At 43.9% G+C, this 24,796-nt stretch overlaps 1 protein-coding gene across 2 annotated transcripts in view; it reads right to left on the bottom strand.

Annotated features, from left to right (window-relative positions):
* akna (AT-hook transcription factor) overlaps positions 1-24,796 on the bottom strand; it is a 122,057-nt gene that overhangs the window by 54,246 nt on the left and 43,015 nt on the right. For both annotated transcript variants that reach the window (XM_073052444.1, XM_073052445.1), the window contains 4 exons: positions 21,498-21,557; positions 20,205-20,338; positions 9,709-9,946; positions 5,958-6,109 (listed from right to left, as the gene is read on the bottom strand). In XM_073052444.1, coding sequence (XP_072908545.1) covers positions 5,958-6,109; positions 9,709-9,946; positions 20,205-20,338; positions 21,498-21,557 — 584 coding nt within the window. The remainder of the gene's footprint in view (positions 1-5,957; positions 6,110-9,708; positions 9,947-20,204; positions 20,339-21,497; positions 21,558-24,796) is intronic.

A 24,796-nucleotide genomic window follows, 5' to 3' on the forward strand; every position in this document is an offset into this window, starting at 1 on the left:
TCCATTTCTTTTCTCCTCTTTTCTCAAAACTACTATGACCCCACATTCCCTCTAGTTTGCCTACCCATTATCCATTTCTTTTCCAGGCATCTTATAACCATATAAAAATTACAGCACAGAAACAGGCCATCTCAGCCCTTCTAGTCCGTGCCGAACGCTTACTCTCACCTAGTCCCACTGACCTCCACTCATCCCATAACCCTCCATTCCTTTCCTGTCCATATACCTATCCAATTTTAATTCAAATTACAATATCAAACCTGCCTCTACCACTTCTACTGGAAGCTTGTTCCACACAGCTACCACTCTCTGAGTAAAGAAATTCCCCCTCGTGTTACCCCTAAACTTTTGCCCCTTAACTCTCAACTCATGTCCTCTTGTTTGAATCTCCCCTACTCTCAATGGAAAAAGCCTATCCACGTCAACTCTATCTATCTCCCTCATAATTTTAAATACCTCTATCAAGTCCCCCCTCAACCTTCTACGCTTCAAAGAATAAAGACCTAACTTGTTCAACCTTTCTCTGTAACTTAAGTGCTGAAACCCAGGTAACATTCTAGTAAATCTGCTCTATTCTCTCTCTATTTTGTTGACATCTTTCCTATAATTCAGTGACCAGAACTTCACACAACACTCCAAATTTGGCCTCACCAATGCCTTGTACAATTTTAACATTACATCCCAAATCCTATACTCAATGCTCTGATTTATAAAGACCAAAAGCTTTCTTTACCACCCTATCCACAGGAGATTCCACCTTCAGGGAACTATGCACCATTATTTCCAGATCACTCTGTTCTACTGCATTCCTCAATGCCCTACCATTTACCATGTATGTCCTATTTGGATTATTCCTACCAAAATGTAGCACCTCACACTTATCAGCATTAAACTCCATCTGCCATCGTTCAGCCCACTCTTCTAACTGGGCTAAATCTCTCTGCAAGCTTTGAAAACCTACTTCATTATCCACAACGCCACCTATCTTAATATCATCTGCATACTTACTAATCCAAATTACCACCCCATCATCCAGATCATTAATGTATATGACAAACAACATTGGACCCAGTACAGATCCCCGAGGCACACCACTAGTCACCGGCCTCCAATCTGACAAACAGTTATCCACCACTACTGTCTGGCATCTCCCATCCAGCCACTGTTGAATCCATTTTACTACTTCAATATTAACACCTAATGATTGAATCTTCCTAACTAACCTTCCATGCGGAACCTTGTCAAAGGCCTTACTGAAGTCCATATAGACAACATCCACTGCTTTACCCTCATCAACTTTGTTAGTAACCTCTTCAAAAAATTCAGTAAGATTTGTCAAACATGACCTTCCACGCATAAATCCATGTTGACTGTTCCTAATCAGACCCTGTCTATCCAAATAATTTTATATACCATCTCTAAGAATACTTTCCATTAATTTACCCACCACTGACGTCAAACGTACAGGCCTATAATTGCTAGATTTACTCTTAGAACTCTCTTTAAACAATGGAACCACATTAGCAATACACCAATACTCCGGCACTATCCCCGTTTCTAATGACATTTGAAATATTTCTGAAAGAGCCCCTGCCATTTCTACACTAACTTCCCTCAAGGTCCTAGGGAATATTCTGTCAGGACCCAGAGATTTATCCACTTTTATATTCCTTCAAGGTGCCAGTACTTCCTCCTCTTTAATCGTAATAGTTTCCATAACCTCCCTACTTGTTTCCCTGACCTTACACAATTCAATATCCTTCTCCTTAATGAATACCGAAGAAAAGGAAGGCTGTAAGACATAGGGACACAATTAGGCTATTCAGCCATAACACCATAAGATATAGGAGCAGGATTGGGCCATTTGGCCCATTGAGCCTGCTCCGCAATTCAATCGCGGCTGATCCTTTATTCCCCTCCTCAGCCCTACTCCCCAGCCTTCTCCCTGTAATCCTTAATGCCATGTCCAATCAAGAACCCATCAAACTCTGCTATAAATACACCCAACGACCTGCCTCCACAGCTGCATGTGGTAATAAATTCCACAAATTTACCATCCTCTAGCGAAAAAAATTTCTCTGCATCTTTGTTTTAAATGGACGCCTCTCTATCCTGAGGCTGTGCCCCCTTGTCCTAGACTCTCTCACCATGGAAAACATTGTTTCCACATCTACTCTGTCTAGGCTTTTCAACATTCAAAAGGTTTCAATGAGATCCCATCCTTCTAAATTCCAGCGAGTACAGACTCAGAGCTATCAAACGTTCCTCATATGATAACCCTTTCATTCCCGGAATCAGCCTTGTGAATCTCCTCTGGACCCTGTCCAATTCCAGCACATCTTTTCTCAGATGAGGAGTCCAGAACTGTTCACAATACTCAGGGTGAGGCCTCACCCAGTACCTTATAAAGCCTCAGCATCATATCCCCACTCTTGTATTCTGGACCTCTTGAAATGAATGCTAACATTGCATTTGCCTCCCTCACCGCCGACTCTACCTGTAAACTAACCTTTAGGGTGTTCTGCACAAGGACTCCCAAGTCTCTTTGCATCTTTTATTTGCACATTTATTTTTTTCTATCAAAGTGCATGACCATACATTTTCCAACATTGTATTTCATTTGCCACTCTCTTACCCAGTCTCCCAATCTGTCTAAGCCCTCCTGCCGCCTACCTGTTTCCTCAAGACTACCTGCCCCTTCACCAATCTTTGTCTGTTATTTCGTGTTACTTATTTGTAATAGGGTAACAAATCATGCAGCATTCACACAAATAGGGGGTTTTGGGGCAGGCTCGCGCCTCAACCCCACACGTTCGGCGGGGGCCGGAGATGGTCTTCCTGAGACTTACGCAGCGGACAGAACCAGACGGTTTCTCTATAGTATCCACATCCTTCCTGTAGTGAGGTGACCAGAACTGAACACAGTACTCCAAGTGGGGTCTAACTACGGTCTTATATAGCTATAACATTACCTCATGGCTCTTGAACTCAATCTCAATTTCAAAAGGTCTAGAATATAAAAGCAACAAATTAATGTTGAGAATTTATAAAGCACTGGTGAGACCTCACTTGGAGTATTGTGAGCAGTTTTGGGCCCCTTATCTTAGAAAGGATGTGTTGAAACTGGAGAGTGTTCAAAGCAGGTTCATGAAAATGAATCCAGGATTGTATAGTTTGTCATATGAAGAGCGTTTGATGGCTCTGGGCATGTGTTCTCTAAAATTCAGAAGAATGAGGGGGTGATCTCATTGAAAACTATTGAATGGTGAAAGGCCTTGATAGGTTTCTTATGGTGGGAGAGTCTAAGACCAGAGGACACAGCCTCAGAATAGAATGGAGATGAGGAGGAATTTCTTTAGCCAGAGAGTGGTGAATCTGTGGAATTCTTTGCTACAGGCAGCTGTGGAGGCCAAGTCTTTCTGTATATTTAAGGCAGAGGTTGACAGATTCTTGACTGGTCAGGGAATGAAAGGATATGGGGAGAAGGCATGAGATTGGGCTGAGAGGAAAATTGGATTAGCCATGATGAAATGGCAGAGCAGACACAATTGGCCAAATGGCCTAATTTGCTCCTATTGCTTGTGATCTTAGGAGATCTGATATGTCACCAAAGGCACTCTCAAATTTTTTGCCATCAGCTCCATCATGGGCACTAGACTTCATTGCAACCAGAACATCTTCAAAGCGCAATGCCTCAAAAAGGTAGCATCCATCATTAAGGACCCCAATCACCCAGGGTGTCCTCTTCTCATTGCTACCATCAGGGAGGAGGTACAGGAGCCTGAAGGCATGCACTCAATGATTTAGGGACAACTTTTTCTCCTCCACCTTCAGACTTCTGAATGGGCATGGATCCCTACTGACTACTTTTTTTGCAGTACTTATTTAATTTAACTATTTTATATACCGTAATTCATAACTTTTATTATTAAGCATTGCAAGTTATTGCTGTTGCAAAAACAACAAACTTTACAATATAGGCTGGTGATATTAAACCTGATTCAGATTTCTCATTAAGCAACACCTTGATTTTAAAATTCTCGTCATTTCATTTAAGTTCCTCCAGATTCTCACCTCTGACTTGTTCTGTAATCTTCTCCGGACCCTCTAGAATCTTTTTTAGTTCTGGTCTCTTGCACGTCCCTATTTCTCTCTGCTCTCTCTCCCACCGGTCTCTCCACATGTGCATTCAGTAAACTCCATCTTTCTGGTGAGCTTTGGTCATCCATCCTGACACCTTCTGGTGTGCCAGTAGCTTCACAGCATTTCTATTTATTTATTTATATACAGTGAGGAACAGACTCTTCCAAACCAGCAACACATCGATTTAGCCCTGGCCTAATCACGGGGCTATTCAGAATGACCAGTTACTCTACCAAACTGATTTAAACCAGTACATCTTTGGACTGTGGGTGAAAACCAGAGTATCCGGAGGAAATCTACACACTCACGGGAAGAACATACAAACTTGCTTACTGAGAACACTGGAACTCCAAACTCTGATGTCGCAAGCTGTAATAGCATTGCACCAACTGCTACCTTACCATGGTGCCCTGATTCTGTGAAGCACATTGGGACATAGACCGGTTAGAGAGTAAGAATCTTTTTCTCACTGCAGAGATATTTAGCACTAGATGGCAGAGATTAAGGATAAAGGGTAAGGGGCTTCAAGGAGATGTCAAGAAGAAAGTTTTTCCCCAGAGGGTGGTCAGAATCTGGAATACGCTATGTCAGGGGGTGGCGAAGGCAAGCACTGCCATGACATTAAGTATCGATACGAGCACTGGAATCGTCAGTGCATAGCACTCGGGCTGTGAAAAGGGATTACTACACACAGGCACTTACTGGTTCATGTGGACGTGATGGGCAGAGAGCCCTGTTTCTGAGATTGGGGTGGGACAGCAAGGAGTAGTGAAAAACCTCTGCTTCACCTGGGTTCAGAATCTCAAATTAAAACTAAAAGGTGAATTAAGCAAGATTCCATTAGATCTAAGCACAGCGAAGTGAAGCAATATCATAGAACATAGAAAACCTACAGCACAATACAGGCCCTTTGGCCCACAGAGCTGTGCCGAGCAAGTCCTAACGTTAGAAATTACCTAAGGTAACCCATAGCCCTCTATTCTCCTAAGCTCCATATACCTGTCTAGGAGTCTCTTAAAAGTCCCTATTGTATCTGCCTCCACCACTGTCGCCGGTAGCCCATTCCGCGCACTCCCCACTCTCTGCGTAAAAAACTTACCCCTGACATCTCGCTTATACCTACTTCCAAGCACCTTAAAACTATGCCCTCTTGTGCTAGCCATTTCAGCCCTGGGAAAAAGCCTCTGACTATCCACACGATCAATGCCTCTCATCATCTTAATACAGTCACTATCAGGTCACCTCTCATCCTCCGTTGCTCCAAGGAGAAAAGGCCGAGTTCATTCAACCTATTCTCATAGGGCATGCTCCCCAATCCAGGCAACATCCTTGTAAATCTCCTCTTCACCTTTTCTATGGTTTTCACATCCTTCCTGTAGTGAGGCGACCAGAACTGAGCACAGTGCTCCAAGCGGGGTCTGACCAGGGTGCTATATAGCTGCAACATTACCTCTTGGCTCTTAAGCTCAATCCGACAACTGATGAAGGCCAATGCACCGTATGCCTTCTTAACCACAGAGTCAACCTGCGCAGCAGCTTTGAGTGTCCTATGGACTCAGACCCCAAGATCCCTCTGAACCTCCACACTGCCAAGAGTCTTACCATTAATACTATAAATTATCATAATTATCATAATATAATTATCACATTTCTGACATAACTGTGCCAAATACCATTGACTGGAATTCACTGCTGGTGATGTGTGATACTCTATTTAGAGATTATCACAGAGTCTGAATTGTTGTGATTTTACGAGGAGACAACACTAGTTAATGATAATATCACTGGTAACTAGTTAATGAAGACATACTCACTGGTCTAGCAGCTGATCAAAGCTTTCCTCCAATTGCATCTTCTTGTGTTTGAGGGTAGTAGGAAAGGCATCCTCATTTTCACTGTCCCCGCTCACTGAGCTCACCACCGCGTCCACCTTCCCCAGCTGGAACGTCGCACTAGGAACAATGCTCTTTGGGTAATAGCAGAGGTGAACATTAAAAACCCTCGGCTCCCTCAATAAATTACATTGCTTCAGCAATTCCACCCCAGCTAGCATAAATCTATCATTAAAAACTTGGAAATGGACACTTTGGTATAATGGAAAAAGAAAGCAAGAATTTGCATTTATTTAGCATCTGGCACATTCTCAGTAATCAAAGAGGGTTTCAAAGCAAATCAATATTTTGAAGTATAGTGGTAAACATTTGCCCCGTCATGTGTAGGAAGTCACAGAACAAGTTTTGAGATAAGTAGTTGGGTTTGTTTGCCACAAACAGAAGAGATTCTGTAGATGCTGTAAATCCAGAGTAACACACAAAATGCTGGAGGAACTCAGCAGGTCTGGCAGTATCTATAGAGGGCAGGGGTTCCTAACTTGGGGTCCATGGACCCCTTGTTTAATGGTATTGGTCCATGACACAAAAAAAGTTAGGAACCCCTGATGGAGAAGAATAAAGAGTTAAAGGGTTTTGGCCCAAAACATCATCAGGAATGGTATTCTGTTTTAGAAATTTGGCCATAACTGCCAATTGATAACTTTTCTGGATATCATTGGAATGAAAGGATAAAGGGACAAGCCAGAAAATCAGAACTGAGCTTTACTGCCTTTCAATAATTCTGAGATTTCTGACCTCCATATGTTCTTTTGCAGGACATTCTTCCTCTGCTGGACCTCATCCCAGTAAACTGTACATTTGTTAACACAGCCCTTCTGTACCCTTGCCTCTTGTACAACCACAGGTCACACAGACCTCCCAATATCTTCTTCCTGTTCCACTGAAGACCTTCAATATGTTCCTCTTATAACATCCTTATACACTTGTATTCCTCATCAGGAAACCCTTAAAACTCTCTGTTTCTTTTTCAATAAAAGAACCAACCAGCTCCCCTCCACCACCACCCTCCTCTGACCAGCAGAACTGGTCCTCATCCTTAACAAATTTTCCTTTGGCTCCTCCCATTTTCTCCAGATTTGAGAGATAGCTATGGGCACCCATATGGGCCCCAGCATGCCAGCCTCTTTGTTGGCTACGTCCATGCTCCAGGCCTTCCCTGGTGATCCTCTCCAACTCCTCCTCTGCTACATTAATGATTGCATTGGTCCTGCTTCATGCACCTATACAGAGCTCATCAATTTCATCAACTTTGTCTCCAATTTCCACCCTGCTCGTAAATTCACTTGGTCAAATTTCTGACGACTCCCTCCCCTTTCTCGATCTCTCTGTCTCCATCTCTGGAGACAAACTGTCAATCAATGTCTTTTGTAAGACTCCCAGCTTCCATGTTATCTTGACTTCCCATCATGTCTCCTGTAGAAATGCTGTTCCCTTTTCTCAATTCCTTCATCTCTACTCCATCTTTTCCCAGAATGAGGCCTTCTTTTCCAGGACATAGAACATAGAAATCTACAACACATTACACAGGCCCTTCGGCCCGCAATGTTGTGCCGACCATGTAACCTACTCTAGAAACTGCAAAGAATTACCCTACCGCATAGCCCTATATTTTTCTAGGCTCCATGTACTTAACTCAGTCTCTTAAAAGACGCTATTGTATCTGTCTCTACCACTGACGCCAGCAGTGCATTCCACGTACCCATCACTCTCTGTGTGAAAAACTTACCCCTGACATCCCCCTGTACCTACTTCCAAGCACCTTAAAACTATGTCTACTCGTGTTAGCCATTTCAGCCCTGGGAAAAAGCTTCTGGCCATCCACATGATCAATGCCCCTCATCATCTTATACACCTCTATCAGGTGACCTCTCAACCTCAGTCACTCCAAGGAGAAAAGGCCAAGTTCACTCAACCTATTCTCATAAGGTACGCCGTCCAATTCAGGCAACATCCTTGTAAATCTCCTCTGCACTCTCTCTATAGTATCCACGTCCTTCCTGTAGTGAGGTGGCCAGAACTGAACACAGTACTCCAAGTGGGGTCTGACCTAGGTCTTATATAGCTGTAACATTACCTCACGGCTCTTGAACTCAATCCTGCAGTTCATGACTGTCAATGCACCATACACCTTCTTAACAACACTGTCAACCTGCACAGCACCTTTGAGTGTCCTATGAACATGAACCCAAAGATCTCACTGAACCTCTACATTGCCAAGAGTCTTACCATTAATATTATATTCTGTCTTCAAATTTGACCTATCAAATTGAACCACTTCACACTTAACTGGGTTGAACTCCATCTGCCACTTCTCAGCCTGGTTCTGCATCCTATCGATGTCCATCTGAAACCTCTCACAACCCTGCAGACTATCCACAATACCAGCAAACTTTGTGTCATCAGCAAACTTGCTAACCCACCCTTCTACTTCTTTATCCAGGTCATTTATAAAAATCACAAAGAGGAGGGGTCCCAGAACAGATCCCTGTGGGACACCTCTGGTCACTGGCCTCCATGCAGAAAATGAACCATCTGAAACCACACTTTGCCTTCTGTCGGCAAGACAATTATGGATTCACAAAGCAAGGTATCTTTGAATCCCATGCCTCCTTACTTTCTGAGTGATCTTGTATGGGATCTAAATGCTGCCTGACCTGCTGAGTTCCTCCAGCATTTTGTGTGCATTGCTCCGGATTTCCTGCATCTGTAGAATTTCTGTGCTTTTAATCTGGTACCTCCCTTAAATTCAGCATCTAATAACAATTCTCTAAAGCAGTTTGGTTGCTGTTTAATGTGAAGCTGGTGTAGAAAACGTGGCATTGTCTGTAAAATAGGAGCAAAGGATCTACCCAGCTGTTCTGCTCAACAAGGTCATGGTTGATTGACCACCTCAGAGCCATTTTCCTGCACTCAGTCTCCAAGTGCAGAATTCCATCAATCTCTGTTTTAAGTGAATTCAATGAATGAGGCTCAGCAGCCTAAGCCTAACCCTCTGCACTTCAGTGCCATACAGCTGAATTCTTAGTCTAAGCCTATGGTCCCTGGCTCTGGACTCCTTATCCCCTAAGATATCCTCCTTGCATTCACCCTCTTCAACCGAATGAAAATTTCAAAGAGATCTCCCTCTGCTCTTCTAAGCTCTAGACTGTAAACATAGAGTTGTATAGCACATTCCCTTTGGCCCACAATGTTGTGCTAACATTTTAACCTATCCTGAGAGCAATCTATTCCTTACTTCCCATGTAGCCCTCCATTTTTCATTCAACCATGTGCCTATCTAAGACAAGATAGATAAAGGACGTATTTACCCAAATCTACTAAACATCTCCTCACAAGCTGCCACCACACAACCAGAGAGTGAGTCATCGCAGCACTCACTCTATGTATGTACTTTCCTATGAAGTTAAGGAGATAAAAACTGTACAGAATGATTTGGTTATTCACAGGCATTACCTATAGTGGAAATGGAAACACACGAGGACAGATGGACAAATGTCAGTAATTAGTTGAGGAACTTTCCAAATGATATCTAGCAGTCCACCCAGGGTCTAGTGATGTTGATGGTGAGGAAGGGTGGGGCAAACAAATGGGGTTACACTGGTTCGGGATTGTGGACAAATACTGATGGCCTTGGCTGAAGGTTCCAGCATTAGAACAGAGTTCCAAGTCCTACCTGATGTTTGGGGTCCTGTTCTGTGTCTGCTGTGGTCTGAAGCACAGGTTTTGGAGGTTGTACTATTGGCTCTGGTCTGCATGGTTGTGGGGCTGGTCTTTTGGTGATCCATGAGCTAGGATTCACTCCATCATCAGAACTATGGTCTGACAGGGCACTGGTCTCAGGCACCTGGTCAATCTGCTCCCTCATATCCTCCAAGCGCATTCCAAGCCGAAATATGTTTCCCTCCATTTCCCTGGAAAAGAATGTGTAGGAACCAACGTCAGCCACTGAATGTTGCAAAAATAACTCGCGTACACCCTAAGTGTCACAACAAACAGTCTGCTACAGGGCTCAGCGGGAAGGGAAGCATTTGGGGAGAAGGAAAGAACTGTCATTGTTTTGGGTCAAGACCCTGCATTAGGACTAAAGTTGCTGTCCTGGCTTTAATCAAGATTTCCCTAAGACCATAAGAGATAGGAGCAGAATTAGGCCACCCAGCCTATTGAATCTGCTCTGCCATTTCATTGGCTCATCCATGTTCCCTTTCAAACCAATTATCTCACCTTCTCTCTGTAATCTCTCATGCCCTGACTAATCAAGAACCTATCAACTCTGCCTTAAATACACCCAATCACCTGGCCTTCACAGCCACCTATGGAAATGAGAGAGGAGCTTGCCGAGGTGGATTGGAGGAGGATACCGGCAGGGATGACTGGATACTGGATGATAATGTGGTAAATTGGATCAGCAAATTTGCTGATGATACAAAAATTGGTGTAGTGGACAGTGAGGAAGGTTTTCAAAGCTTGCAGAGGGATTTGGACCAGCTGGAAAAATGGGCTGAAAAATGGCAGATGGAGTTTAATGCAGACAAGTGTGAGGTATTGCACTTTGGAAGGACAAACCAAGGTAGAACATACAAGGTAAATGGTAGGACATTGAGAAGTGCAGTAGAACAGAGGGATTTGGGAATACAGATACATAATTCCCTAAAAGTGGCGTCATAGGTAGATAGGGTCGTAAAGAGATCTTTTGACACATTGGCCTTTATAAATCAAAGTATTGAGTATGAATACATTGAGTTGGAATGTTATGGTGAGGCCGAATTTGGAGTATTGTGTGCAGTTTTGGTCACCGAATTACAGAAAGGATATTAATAAGGTTGAAAGAGCGCAGAGAAGGTTTACAAGGATGTTGCTGGGACTTGAGAAACTGAGTTACAAAGAAAGGTTGAATAGGTTAGGACTTTATTCCCTGGAGTGTAGAAGAATGAGGGGAGACTTGATAGAGGTATATAAAATTATGATGGGTATAGACAGAGTGAATGCAAGCAAGCTTTTTCCACTGAGGTTAGGGGAGGAAAAAGAAACAGAGGACATGAGTTGAGGGTGAAGGGGGAAAAGTTTAAAGGGAACGTTAGGGGGGGCTTCTTCACACAGAGAATGGTGGGAGTGTGGAATGAGCTGCCAGATGAAGTGGTAAATGCGGGCTCACTTTTAACATTTAAGAAAAACTTGGACAGGTACATGGATGAGAGGTGTATGGAGGGATATGGTCCAGGTGCAGGTCAGTGGGACTAGGCAGAAAAATGGTTAGGCACAGCCAAGAAGGGCCAAAAGGCCTGTTTCTGTGCTGTAATGTTCTATGGTTCCATGACAGCAGAACAGAGATGGCTGAAGTTTCTGGGAATAGGTAAGTCCCACAGAAGAAGGCATTAGATAAGGTATCCCATGCAAGGCTTATTGAGAAAGGAAGGAGACATAGGATCCAAGGGGTCATTGCTTTGTGGATCCAGAACTGGCTTCCCACAGAAGGCAAAGAGTTGTTGTAAACAGGTCATATTCTGCATGGAGGTCGGTCACCAGTGGTGTGCCTCAGAGATCTGTTCTGGGACCCTTACTCTTCGTGATTTTTATAAATGACCTGGATGAGGAAGTGGCGGGATGGGATGGCTATCTCTCCTGTCCCCATTGATGATGCAAAGATCATTGCCAGAGGCTCAGCAATCTCCTCCCTCGCCTCCCACAGTAGCCTGAGGTACATCTCATCCAGTCCCGGCGACTTACCCAACGATGCTATCCAAAAACTCCAGCACATCCTTTTTCTTAATATCTACATGCTCAAGCTTTTCAGTCTGCTGCAAGTCATCCCTACAATCACTAAAATCCTTTTCCATAGTGAATACTGAGGTAAAGTGCTCATTAAGTACCTCTGCTATTTCCTCTGGTTCCATACACACTTTCCCACTGTCACACTTGATAGGTCCTATTCTTTCACATCTTATCCTCTTGCTCTTCACATACTTGTAGAATACCTTAGGGTTTTCCTTAATTTTGCCTGCCAAGGCCTTCTCATGGCCCCTTCTGGCTCCCCTAATTTCTTTCTTAAGCTCCTTCCTAGTAGCCTTATAAGCTTCTAGATCTCTAACATTATCTAGCTCTCTGAACCTTTTGTAAGCTTTTCTTTTCTTCTTGACTAGATTTATTACAGCCTTTGTACATCACAGTTCCTGTACCCTACCATAACTTCCCTGTCTCATTGGAACATACCTATACAGAACTCTACACAAATATCCGCTGAATATTTGCCACATTTCTTCTGTACTTTTCCCTGAGAACATCTGTTTCCAATTTAAGCCTCCAATTTCCTGCCTGATAGCCTCATGTAATGGGGGACAAAGAAATGACAGATGAACTTAATGGGTAGTTTGCACCTGTCTTCACTTTGCGACAGGCAGGAGGCAGCAAGTGGGAATAGAAGGGCTTTTTCTGGTTGGCTGCCAGTGACTAGTGGTGTTCCTTAGGGTCAGTATAGTGACTGCTTCTTTATATGCCATGATGGAATGGCAGAGCAGAGTTGATGGGCTGAATGACCTGATTCTGTTCTTTTGTCTTATGGTCTTCAGATTCACCACTCTTAGCTAAAGAAATTCAGCCTGAACTCTGTTCTGAATGAACATCCCAGTCTGCTGACTCTGTGCCATCAGGTCCTAGACTATCCCACTATAGGAAACATCCTCCCCACATCCATTCTCCACCCTGTCCTCTGTCTGCTCGGTTAAAGCCTGCCCACTGTATGCTGAGCTAAAGCAGCACCATGCAGCCTTTGTGCTACTTTCTCTGAGACCCCAGCATCAATCACACAAAAATCCCAAAGGCCTTTCCTGAGTTGGTGGTCAAAGCGGCAGGGGCACATGGGGAGTTGGGATGTGGAATAAGGGGATATCAGTGATATCCAGCATTAACTGCTAGTGTTGGATGAGAGTGTGGGTTGGAAATGATTTCTAATGCACCACCTTTAAAAAGAAGAGAAAATGCCTGCAGGATCCTAACCTAGAATCAACAACTCACAATAGTATGTGTTATTACCCTCCCCGTGTTTACTTCAATACCCACAGAGATCAAAAGAACACATAGCTATAATCTACATAATAATAAGTTATCCATTTACAGCAGCTGCAGTCTATATATAGATGCCATCAAAAGTGTATGTAGCATGTTCCCATCAGGCTGAGATTGTCTCTCAGCCCCAGGAACTCAAGTTTAATCCTGACCTTGGGCACTGTCTTGTAGAGTTTACACACTCCCACTGAGATCATAAGGGTTTCCTGCAACTCTGTTTTCCTCGCGCATCTGATGAAGCACTGAGTTCCAAATGTTGGGTCAGCAAAGGACCGCCAAGACCAGGATCCGCCTCGACCATGATCAACCTAGACCAGTACCCACCTAAATCAGGATCCACCTACTCCAGGACTAGACCGGGACTAACCGTGACCAGTATGCTACTAGACAAGACTAGATCAGGACCCACATAGACCGGAACCAACCTAGAAAAGGATGCACCTAGACCAGGATTAGACAAGGACCCACCTAGACCAGGACTGGACATAAGAACATAAGATATAGGAGCAGACAAGAGAAAATCTGCAGATGCTGGAAATCTGAGCAACACACACAAAATGTTGGAGGGATTCAGCAGGCCAGGCAACATCTAGGAAAAGATAACAGTTGACGTTTCAGGCCAAAACCCTTTGGCAGGACTAGATTAAGGCTGAAGGAGCAGAATTAGGCCATTTGGCCCATTGAGTCTGCTCTGCCATTTCATCATAACTCAACATAACTTTCCTCTTGGCCTCAGTCTCCTGACTTCTCCCCATATCCCTTGAAGCTCTGACCACAGACTCCTGAGGAACACCACTAGTTACTGGCAGCTGACCAGAAAAGGCTCCCTTTATTCCCACTCTATATTCCTGATATTCTTGTCAGGAATTAATTGGAAAATAAAAGTAGCAGGGATGATGGCAGAGCTGCAATGGCTGGAATATCTGGAAGCAATTCAGAAGGCATGGGATATACTCATCCCAAAGAGCAAGAAGTGTTCTAAGGGCAAGAAGACGCAGCTGTGGTTAACAAGAGAAGTCAAAGCCAACATAAAAGCCAAAGGAAGGGTGTATAATAGAGCAAAAATTAGTGAAGTTAGAGGATCGGGAAGCTTTTAAAAGCCAGCAGAAGGCAACCGGAAAGTTATTAAGAAGGTAAAGATGGAATACAAAAGTAAGCTAGCCAGTAAGACTAAGGAAGATAGCAAAAGTTTCTTCAGATACATAAGCTGTAAAAGAGAGGCAGAAGTGGATACTGTATTGGACTGCTGGAAAATTATGCTGAAGAGGTAGTAATTGGGGACAAGGAAATGTCAGATAAACTGAGTAAGTATTTTGCATAATTTTTCACTTTGGAAGGCACTAGTAAGATGGTGGAAGTTCCAGCTGTCAGGGGTCATGAAATGTGTGAAATTGGCATTACTAGAGAGAAGGTTCTTGGGAAACTGAAAAGGCTGAAGGTAGATAAGTCACCTGGATCAGATGGTGGACACCCCAGCGTCCTGAAAGAGGTGGCTGAAGAGATTGTGGATGTATTAGTATTGATCAATCAAGAATCACAAGATTCTGGAATGGTTGTGGAAAACTGCAATATCACTCATTCTTCAAGAAGGGAAAGAGGCAGAAGAAAGGAAACTATAGGCCAGTTAGTCTGACCTCAGTGGTTGGGAAGATGTTGGAGTTGATTGTTAAGGATGTGCTTTTGGAGTACTTGGAGGCACATGATAAAATAGGCTGTAGTGAGCTTGATTTCTTCAAATCTGTTGGAATTCTTTGAAAAAGTAACAAGCGGGATAGACAATGGAGAATCAGCTGATGTTGTGTACTTGGATTTTCAGAAGGCCTTTGACAAGATGCCTCACATGAGGCTGTTTAGCAAGCTACTTGTCCATTGTATTACAAGAAATATCCTAGCATGGATAAAGCAGTAGCTGATTGGCAGGAGGGAAAGAGTGGGAATAAAGAGTGCCTTTTCTGGTTGGCTGCCAGTAACTAGTGGTGTTCCACAGGGGTCTGTGCTGGGTCCGTGGGATGATGGTACTGATAGATTTGTTGCAACGTTTGCACGCTAGATGAGAGGCTGTACTTGATCTGGTACTGGGAAATAAACCTGGTCAGGTGTCAGATCAATTGGTGGGAGAGCATTTTGGAGGTAGTGATCACAACTCTATCTCCATCACCATAGAGCTGGAGGGGGATTGGAGCAGACAATTTGGGAAAACATTTAATTGGGGTAAGTGGAAATATGATGCTATTAGGCAGAAACTTGGGAACATAAATTGGGAGCAGATGTTCTCAGGGAAATCCAAGGCAGAAGTGTGGCAAATGTTCAGGGAAGATATGCATAGTGTTCTGCATAGGTATGTTCCGTTGAGGCAGGGAAAGAATGGTAGGGTAAAAGATCCATGGTGTACAAAGGATGTAGAAAATCTAGTTAAGAAAAAAAGAAAAGCTTACGAAAAATTCAAGAAACTAGGTATTGTTAGAGCTCTGGAAAATTACAAGGGTGCCAGGATGGAGCGTAAGAATAAAATTAGGAGAGCCAGAAGGGGCCATGAGAGGGCTTGGCGAACAGGATTAAGGAAAACCTCAAGGCATTCTACAAGTATGTGAAAAGCAAGAGGATGAGCCGTGTGAGAATAGGACCAATCAGGAGTGATAGTGGAAATGTGTGCATGGAATTGGAGGAGGTAGCGGAGGTACTTAATGAATACTTTGCCTCATGATTCACCAGGGGAAAGGACCTTGGCCATTGTGGGGATGACTTACAGTGGACTGAAACGCTTGAGCATATAGACACCAAGAAAGAGGATGTGCTGGAGCTTTTGAAAAGCATTAAATTAGACAAGTCGCTGGGTCCGGCTGAAATATACCAGCTGGGAATCGAGGAAGGAGATTGCTGAGCCTCTGGTGATGATCTTTGCGTCGTCAATAAAGGTTGGAAGAAGTACCAGAGGATTGGAGGGTTGCAAGTGTTGTTCCCTTGTTCACGAAAAGGAGTAGAGATAACCCAGGAAATTACAGACCAGTGAGTCTTACAGTGAGGCAAGATTTATGAGTATTTGGAGAGACATAATCTAATTAGGGATAATCAGCGTGGCTTTGTCAAGGGCAGGTGGTGCCTTTTGAGCCTGATTAAATTCTTTGAGGATGTACCAAAACACATTGATGAAGGTAGAGCAGTGGGTGTATAGTGTATATGGATTTCAGTAAGGCATTTGATATGGTTCCCATGTGAGGCTCATTCAGAAAGTCAAGAGGCATGGGATCCAAGATGACCTTGCTTTGTGGATCCAGAATTGGCTAGCCCACCGAAGGCAAAGGGTGGCTGTATATGGTTCGTGTTCTGCATAGAGGTCGGTGACTAGTGGTGTGCTGCAGGGATCTGTTTGGGGACGACTCCTCTTTGTGATTTTTATAAATGACCTGGATGAAGAAGTAGAAGGGTGGGTTAGTAAATTTGCTGATGATACAAATGTTGAGGGTGTTGGGGATGGTATGGGGGGTTGTCAGAGGTTACAGCACGACATCGATAGGATGCAGAACTGGGGCTGAGAAGTGACAGATGGAGCCCAACCCAGATAAGTATGGGGTGATTAAATTCGAAGACAGAATATAACATTAATAAGACTCATAGCAGTGTGGAGGATCAGAGAGATCTTGGGGTCCTTGTCCATAGGACACACAAAGCTGCTGCGCAGGTTGACAATGTTGTTAAGAAGGCGAATGGTATGTGACCTTCATCAACTGTGGGATTGAGTTCAAGAGCCATGAGGTAATGTTATAGCTATATAAGACTTTGGTTAGACCCCACTTTGAGTACTGTGTTCAGTTCTGGTCACCTCACTACAGGAAGGATGTGGATAGTATAGAGAGAGTGCAGAGGAGATTTACAAGGATGTTGCCTGAATTGGAGGGCGTACCTTATGAGAATAGGTTGAGTGAACTTGGCCTTTTCTCCTTGGAGTGACTGAGGTTGAGAGATCACCTGATAGAGGTGTATGAGATGATGAGAGGCATTGATCATGTGGATAGCCAGAGGCTTTTTCCCAGGGCTGAAATGGCTAACACGAGTGGACATAGTTTTAAGGTGCTTGGAGGTAGGTACGGGGGGATGTCAGAGGTAAGTTTTTCACACAGAGAGTGATGGGTGCGTGGAATGCACTGCCAGCAATGGTGATAGAGGCAGATACAATGGGGTCTTTTAAGAGACTCTTAGATAGGCACGTGGAGCTTAGAAAAACAGAGGGCTATGTGGTAGGGAAATTCCAGGCAGTTTCTTGAGTAGGTTACATGGTCGGCACAACATTGTGGGCCGAAGGGCCTGTTTGTGCTGTAGATTTCTATGTTCTATGATGTGAAGATAGGTGGATGGGCAGATTGTTTTGAAGAAGTAGAGAGGCTACAGGAGGGTTTAGATAGATTAGGAGCATGGGCAACAAAGTAGCAGATAGAATACACTGTTGGAAAGTGTATGGTTATGCACTTTGGTAGAATAAATGAAAGGGTTGACTATTTTCTAAATGGAGAGAAAATACAAAAAATGGAGGTGCAAAAGGACTTTGGATTCCCTTGTGTATGATTCCCTAAAGGTTAATTTGCAGGTTGAGCCTGTGGTGAGGAAGGCAAATGCAATGTTAGTATTCATTTTAAGAGTACTCAAATATAAAAGCAAGGATGTAATGTTGAAACTTTATTAAGTACTGGTGAAGCCTCACTTGGAGTTCTATAATTAGGCTTGGGCTTCTATCTTAGAAAGGATGTGCTAGAACTGGAGAGGGTTCAAAGGAGGTTCATGAAAATGATTCTAGGATTGAATGACTTGTCATATGAAGTGTTTGATGGCTCTGGGTCTGTACTCACTGAAATTCAGAAGAAACGAGGGGTGACCTAATTGACACCTATCAAATGGTGAAAGGCCTTGATAGAGTGCATGTGGAAAAGATGTTTCCTATAACTTGGACAGGTACATGGATGAGAGGGGTATGGAGGGATATGGTCCAGGTGCAGGTCAGTGGGACTAGGCAGAAAAATGGTTCGTCACAGCCAAGAAGGGCCGAAAGGCCTGTTTCTGTGCTGTAATTTTCTCTGGTTCTATTAAGCTTCCAGCTATAATCTTCATTCAGCCATGATTCAGTTGTGCCTACAACATCACACATGCCTATCTGCAACTGTGCTAAAAGTTCACCTTTCTTATTCCGAATACTGTGCGCATTCAAATACAGCACGTTCAGTTCTGTATTCCTGATTTTGTCTGCCTTCTACATTGCAACTCACCCTGTTGATGCAATTTTGCCCAATCAACAGCCTCTCCTCACTACACATTGTTGTAAAGCAGCTACCTCATCTTCAACACTATCACTATCTTCCGCCTTTCCTACAATATCTCTAGCATTGAGATGTACACAGCTCAGGATACCAGTTGCATCACAGTCAACCTTTTGATTCCTGACTTTGGCTGAGGTCTTACCAACATCTTCCTCCACAACCTCTCCACTTACTATTCCAGCACTCTGGTTCCTATCCCCCCGCAACTCTGGTCCCTATCCCCCCGCAACTCTGGTCTAAACTCCAACGTGCAGTGTTAACAAAGCTTCCCATGAGGATATTAGTCCCCCTCCAGTTCAGGTGAAAACTGTCCCTTCTGTACAGGTCCCACCTTCCCTGGAAGAGAGCCCAATGGTCCAAAAATCTTATGCTTCCCTTCTACACCAACCCTTTAGCTATTTATTAAATTGTATAATCTTCCTTGTCCTGGCCTCACTTGCACATGGCATGGGTAGCAATCCTGAGATCACAACCATGGCCCAGCTAGACCAGTACCAGACCAGGACCCAACGAGACCAGGAACCACAAATCCGGTACCCTCCTAGACCAACACCACCTGAACTAGGACCCACATGAATCAGTACCTTCCTAGACCAGGACCCAAATAGATAAGAACTAGAGCAGGACTGGACCAGACCTACCTAGGGTGGGACCCACAGAGACCAGGACCAGGACTAGAACATGATCAATCTAGGCAGAACAAGTCCAGAACCCACCTCGATCAGAATCCACCAAATCAAGGATTAGACCAGGACCCACTGAGAACTGGACACATCTAGACCAGGACTAGACCAGGACACACCTCAACCAGAAGTAGACCAAAACTCACCTAGACCAAGACTATACCAGGACCCACCTAGACCAGGTCCCACCGGTATCAATCTAGACTGAGACCCAACTAAACCAGGATCCACCTTGACCAGAGCCCTTCTAGACCAGGATTAGAGCAGTACCACTTAGATCAGGTCCGGACTAGGACCCATCTACACCAGGACTAGACCATGATCAATGTAGACCAGGACCAGATCAGAATCCACATAGACCAGGACCCACCAAGATCAGGATTCACCTAAACCACAAGTCACCTAGACCAGGGGCCAGCTAGATCAGAATTACATAGACCGGACAGGGCCCAACAAGACCAGGACCCTCTGCGAGCAGCAGCTACCTAGACCAGGACTAGACCAGGACCCACCTGGACCAGGACCCTCTGCGAGCAGCAGCTACCTAGACCAGGACCAGACCGGGACCCACCAATGCAAGGACAAATCCAGACTTAGACCAGCACCCATCTAAATTAGGAGCAGATCAACACCCACATAGAACAGAACGTAGACTAGGACCCATCTAGACAAGGAACAATCATGCATCAATTACACCCTGCCCTCAAACCCAGTGCCACAGTGCAGAATCAGCACTTCCCCTGCCCGATCTGAACGAGAGCATGGGGGCCTTAAACCAGACAACATTCCAGTTCTTTTCTGAACTAGAGCAAGAATAGTGCAATCTTTGCAATGTGGACAAGCTGATCTTAGACCATAAGACTGAGGAGCAGAATTGGGCCATCCGGCCCATTGAGTCTGTTCTGCCATTCAATCATGGCTGATCCTTTTTTTAATCTCCTCCTCAACCCCAGTTCCCGGCCTTCTCTCTGTAATCTTTGATGCCATTTCCAATCAAGAACCTATCAATCTCTGCCTTAAATACACCCAGCATCTTACATAAGGAATTGACGTGTGCAGGTGTTGATATAACTTTCTAGCAATACTGAATGATCAAAAAAAAACTGGAATGCACCTCTTACCTGTTGGGGTCAAAATTGCCAATGGTGTAACTATTGGCACTGGTGCTCTGCTGCTGGAGGCCACGGTATTTCTCCCGGGCCTGGAGATACCCTCGCTCTAGGGCATCTTGACCCTCTCTCAATTTCTGAAATGCCTGTTAAGACGAGAGGAACCAAGAGGACTCTTGAGGTTAGTCCATGGCTGTAGGGCAGATGTGCCAAATCCTGACAGCACTTGTTAATAATGATATTCAGAAGTTAGAAGCAGTAGCAGGCCATTTAGCCCTTCACTGCAGCTGATAGCCCAAATCTATCCCTCTTGTTTTATCCATACTCCTTGATCTCTTTACCTATTATACAATTTTAACTCCTTTGTGAATATACTTAAGGATTCTGTCTCAGCCACATTCTGTGATAGAGAATTCCATACTCTTTGGGTAGAAACATCCTCCTCCTCCTCCCCAATCCCCCCACTCCAGTCCTAAGAAGCCTTACCTGTGTCTTTAGATTCAGAAATTCTCTGTAATCAGGAACATCCATCCTACAGTCTGCAGGGGAACCAGTGATCACAATAGAAGATCCAGGTGTCTTTGAGTTGATCCACACAGAAATGGGCCCTTGAACCCATCATGTCTATGCTCACCATACACAGTCACCGGCAGAGTCATAGAGCTGTACAGACTCTTCATCCCATCTCATCCATGCCCACCAAGCTAGTCCCCCATATCCCTTTATACCTTTCCAATTTATGTACTTGTGCAAGTGTCTTTTAAATGTTAACTTACCTGCCTCAACCACTCTCTCTGGCAACTCATTCCATACACTGATCACCATCTCGGTGAAAAACATTGCCTCTCAGGTTCCTATTAAATCATTCCCTTCTCACCTTAAACCTGTGTCCACTAGTTCTTGATTCCCAACCATGGGGCAAAGATTGCATTCACCCTCATTGTTTTATACACCTCTATTATATCTCCCCTCATTCTCTGATACTCCAATGAAAAAAGCTCCAAGCTGATCATCTCTCTCCATAACTCAGTGATGAGTGGCATCACCAACATCTTGTGCAAACGCGATGGTCTTCATCCTTCCAGACCCATTATTTCCTCACCCAACTTCCCTGCCCAGTCTCCATGATAACGGAAGTTAATGTCCTTTTTCTGCAGGTACTGTCTGCACCCCCTTCAATCTACAATAATCAATCCACTTCAAGAAAGCAATCCCTACCCTTTCAACTGAGCAAACATTGTCCATTCCTCTCCACATCCTATTGCCTCACAAATCTGTGTCCATCTTACCAACTGGATACATTACCTTTAGCTGAGCCCCTGATGACAGCTTTCTAGCTTTAAGGAATGTTTCAAATGTACCAATCTGTCAGAGAGAAAAGACGGACAAATACACGTCAGTGGAATAAAATAAACTAAAATAGTCAAAGCCAAAATAGTTGCTGAGTATGGTTCAAAAACTGTATACAAGATTCTAAGATACAAGAGCAGAATTAAACCATATGGCCATCGCACCTACTCCACCATTTCATCATGCCGATCCAATTTTCCTCTCAGCCCAAATTTGCTGCCTTCTCCCCATATCCCTTCATGCCCTGACCAGTCAAGAATCTATCAACCTCTGCCTTAAATATACAGAAAGACTTGGCCTCCACAGTGGCCTATGGCAAAGAATTCCACAGCTTCACCACTCTCTGGCAAGGGAAATTCCTCCTCATCTCCATTCTATACTGAGGCTGTGTCCTCTGGTCTTTGACTCTCCCACCATAGGAAACATCCTCTCCACATCCACTCTATCATGGCCTTTCATGATTTGATAGGTTTCAATGAGCTCACCCTTCATTCTTCTAAATTCCAGTGAATAAAGGCCGAGAAACATCAAACACCTTTCATATGACAAACCATTCAATCCTGGAATCTTTTTCATGAACCTCCTTTGAACACTCTCCAGTTTCAGCACATCTTTTCTAAGTTAAGGTGACAAACCTGCTCACAATACTCCAAGTGAGGCCTCACCACTGCTTTATAAAGTCTCAACATTACATCCTTGCTTTTATATTCAAGTCCTCTTGAAATGAATGCCAACATTGCATTTGCCTTCCTCACCACAGATCAACCTACAAATTAACCTTTAGGGAATCCTGCACAAGTACTCCCAAACCCCTTTGCAACTCAAATTTTTGAATTATTTCTCCAATTAGAAAATACTTGACCCTTTCATTTCATCTACCAAAGTATATGACCATACACTTCCCAACTCTGTATTCTGTCTACCATGTCTTTGACCATTCTCCTAATCTAAGTCATTCTGTAGTTTCTCTACTTCATCAAAACTACCTGTCCCTCCAACTATCTTCATATCATCTGCAAAATTTGCAACAAGGCAATCAATTCCATCATCCAAATCATTAAAATATAATGTAAGAAGAATGGGTCTCAACACACACCACTGTGGAACACCACTAGTCCCTGGCAACCAGCCCAAAAAGGCTCCCTTCATTCCCACTCAGCCTCCTGCCAATCAGCCACTGCTTTATCCATGCTGGAATCTTTCTTCTAATACCACGGGCTCGTAGCTTGTTAAGCAACCTTAAAGGCCTTCTGAAAATCCAAGCACGCAACATCAACCAATTCTCCTTTGCCTAACCTGCTTGTTATTTCTTCAACGAATTCCAACAGATTTGTCAGGCAAGATTCTCCCTTGAGAAATCCATGCTGACAACAGCCTATTTTATCATGTGCCTCCAAGTACCCTAAGACCTCATCCTTTATAATCTATTCCAACATCTTCTCAATCTATCTCTTCAGCCACCTCTTTCAGAACTCTGGGCTGTACACCCTCTGGTCCAGGTGACTTATCTACCTTCAGACCTTTCAGTTTCTCAAGGACCTTCTCTCTCGTTATGGTAACTTCACACACTTCATGATCCCTGCACCTGGAACTTCCACCATACTGCTAGTGCCTTCCACAGTGAAGACTGACACAAGATACTTATTCAGTCCATCCACCATTTTTCCCCCATTATTACCTCTCCAGCATCATTTTCCAGCAGTCTGATATCCACTCTCACCTCTCTTTTACACTATATGTACCTGAAGAAACTCTTGGTATCCTCTGCAATAGTATTGGCCAGCTTACTTTCGTATTCCATCTTTACCTTCTTAATGACTTTTTCAGTTCCCTTCTGTTGGTTTTTAAAAGCTTCCCGATCTCTAACATCCCACTAATTTTTGCTCCATTGTATGCCCACTCTTTGGCTCTTTTGTTGGTTTTTACATTCCCTGTTAGCCACGGTTGTGTCATCTTTCCTTTAGAATACTTCTTCCTCTTTGGGATGTATATATCCTTTGCCTTCTGAGTTGCTTCCAGTAATTCCAGCCATTGCTGCTGTGTTGTCATCCCTGCTAGTATTCTTTCCCAATCAATTCTGGCCGACTCCTCTCTCATGCCTCTGTAAATTCCTTTACTCCACTGTAACACTGATACACCTGACTTCAGCTTCTCCTTCTCAGATTTCAGAGTGAATTAGATCATATTATGATCACTTTACTCCTAAGGGTTCCTTTACCTTAAGCTCCCTAATAAAATTCAGTTCATTACACCACACCCAATCCAGAATAGCCTTTCCTCCAGTGGGCTCAACATGAGCTGCTCTAAAAAGACTTCTCACAGGAACTCTAGAAACTCCCCCTCTTGGTATCTGGCATCAACCTGAATTTCTCAATCTACCTGCATATTGAACTCCCCCATGACTATTATAACATTGTCCTTTTGGCATGTGCTTTCTATCTCCTGTTGTAATTCGTAGACCACATCCTTTCTACTGTTTGGGAGTCTGTGAATAACTCCCATCAGTGTCTTTTTACCCTTGTAATTCGTTAGCTCTATCCACAATGATTCAACACCTTCCATCCTACGTCACCTCTTTCAGATGATTTGATTTCATTTTTTACCAAGAGCAACACCATCCCCTCTGCCTTCCTGCCTGTCCTTTTAATACAATGTGTATCCTTGAACACTAAACTCCCAGCTCTAATCTTTCAGCCATGGTTCAATGATGCCTAAAACATCATACCTGCCTAACTGCAAGTGAGCTGCAAGTTCATCTGGCAAATTCTGTATACTGCATGCATTCAGATAGAACACCTTCAGTCCTGTATTCACCCTTTTCAATGTTGTTGAACCATGCTCAACCTTTTGATTTCTAACTTTGTCTGCAGTCTTACCAACATCTGCCTCTACAACCTCTCCACTGACTGTTCTGGCACTCTGGTTCTATCCCCCTGCAACTCTAGTTTAAACTCCACCATGCTGCACTAACAAACCTTCCCACTCGGATATTAGTCCTCCTCCAGTTCAAGTGCAAATCATCCTTTCTGTACAGGTCCCACATTCCCTGGAAGAGAGCCAATGATGCAAAAATCTGATGCCTTCCCTCCTACACCAACTCCTTAAACTGTATGATCTTCCTAGTTGTAGCCTCACTAGCACATGGCACAGGTAGCAATCCTGAGTTCACATCACTGGAGGTCCTGTCCTTTAACTTAGCACCTAACTTCCTGAACCTCATCACTCAACCTACCCATGTCATGGACTGTTCACCC

The sequence above is a fragment of the Hemitrygon akajei genome, chromosome 7, assembly GCF_048418815.1.
Source record: "Hemitrygon akajei chromosome 7, sHemAka1.3, whole genome shotgun sequence".
Lineage (NCBI taxonomy): Eukaryota > Metazoa > Chordata > Chondrichthyes > Myliobatiformes > Dasyatidae > Hemitrygon > Hemitrygon akajei.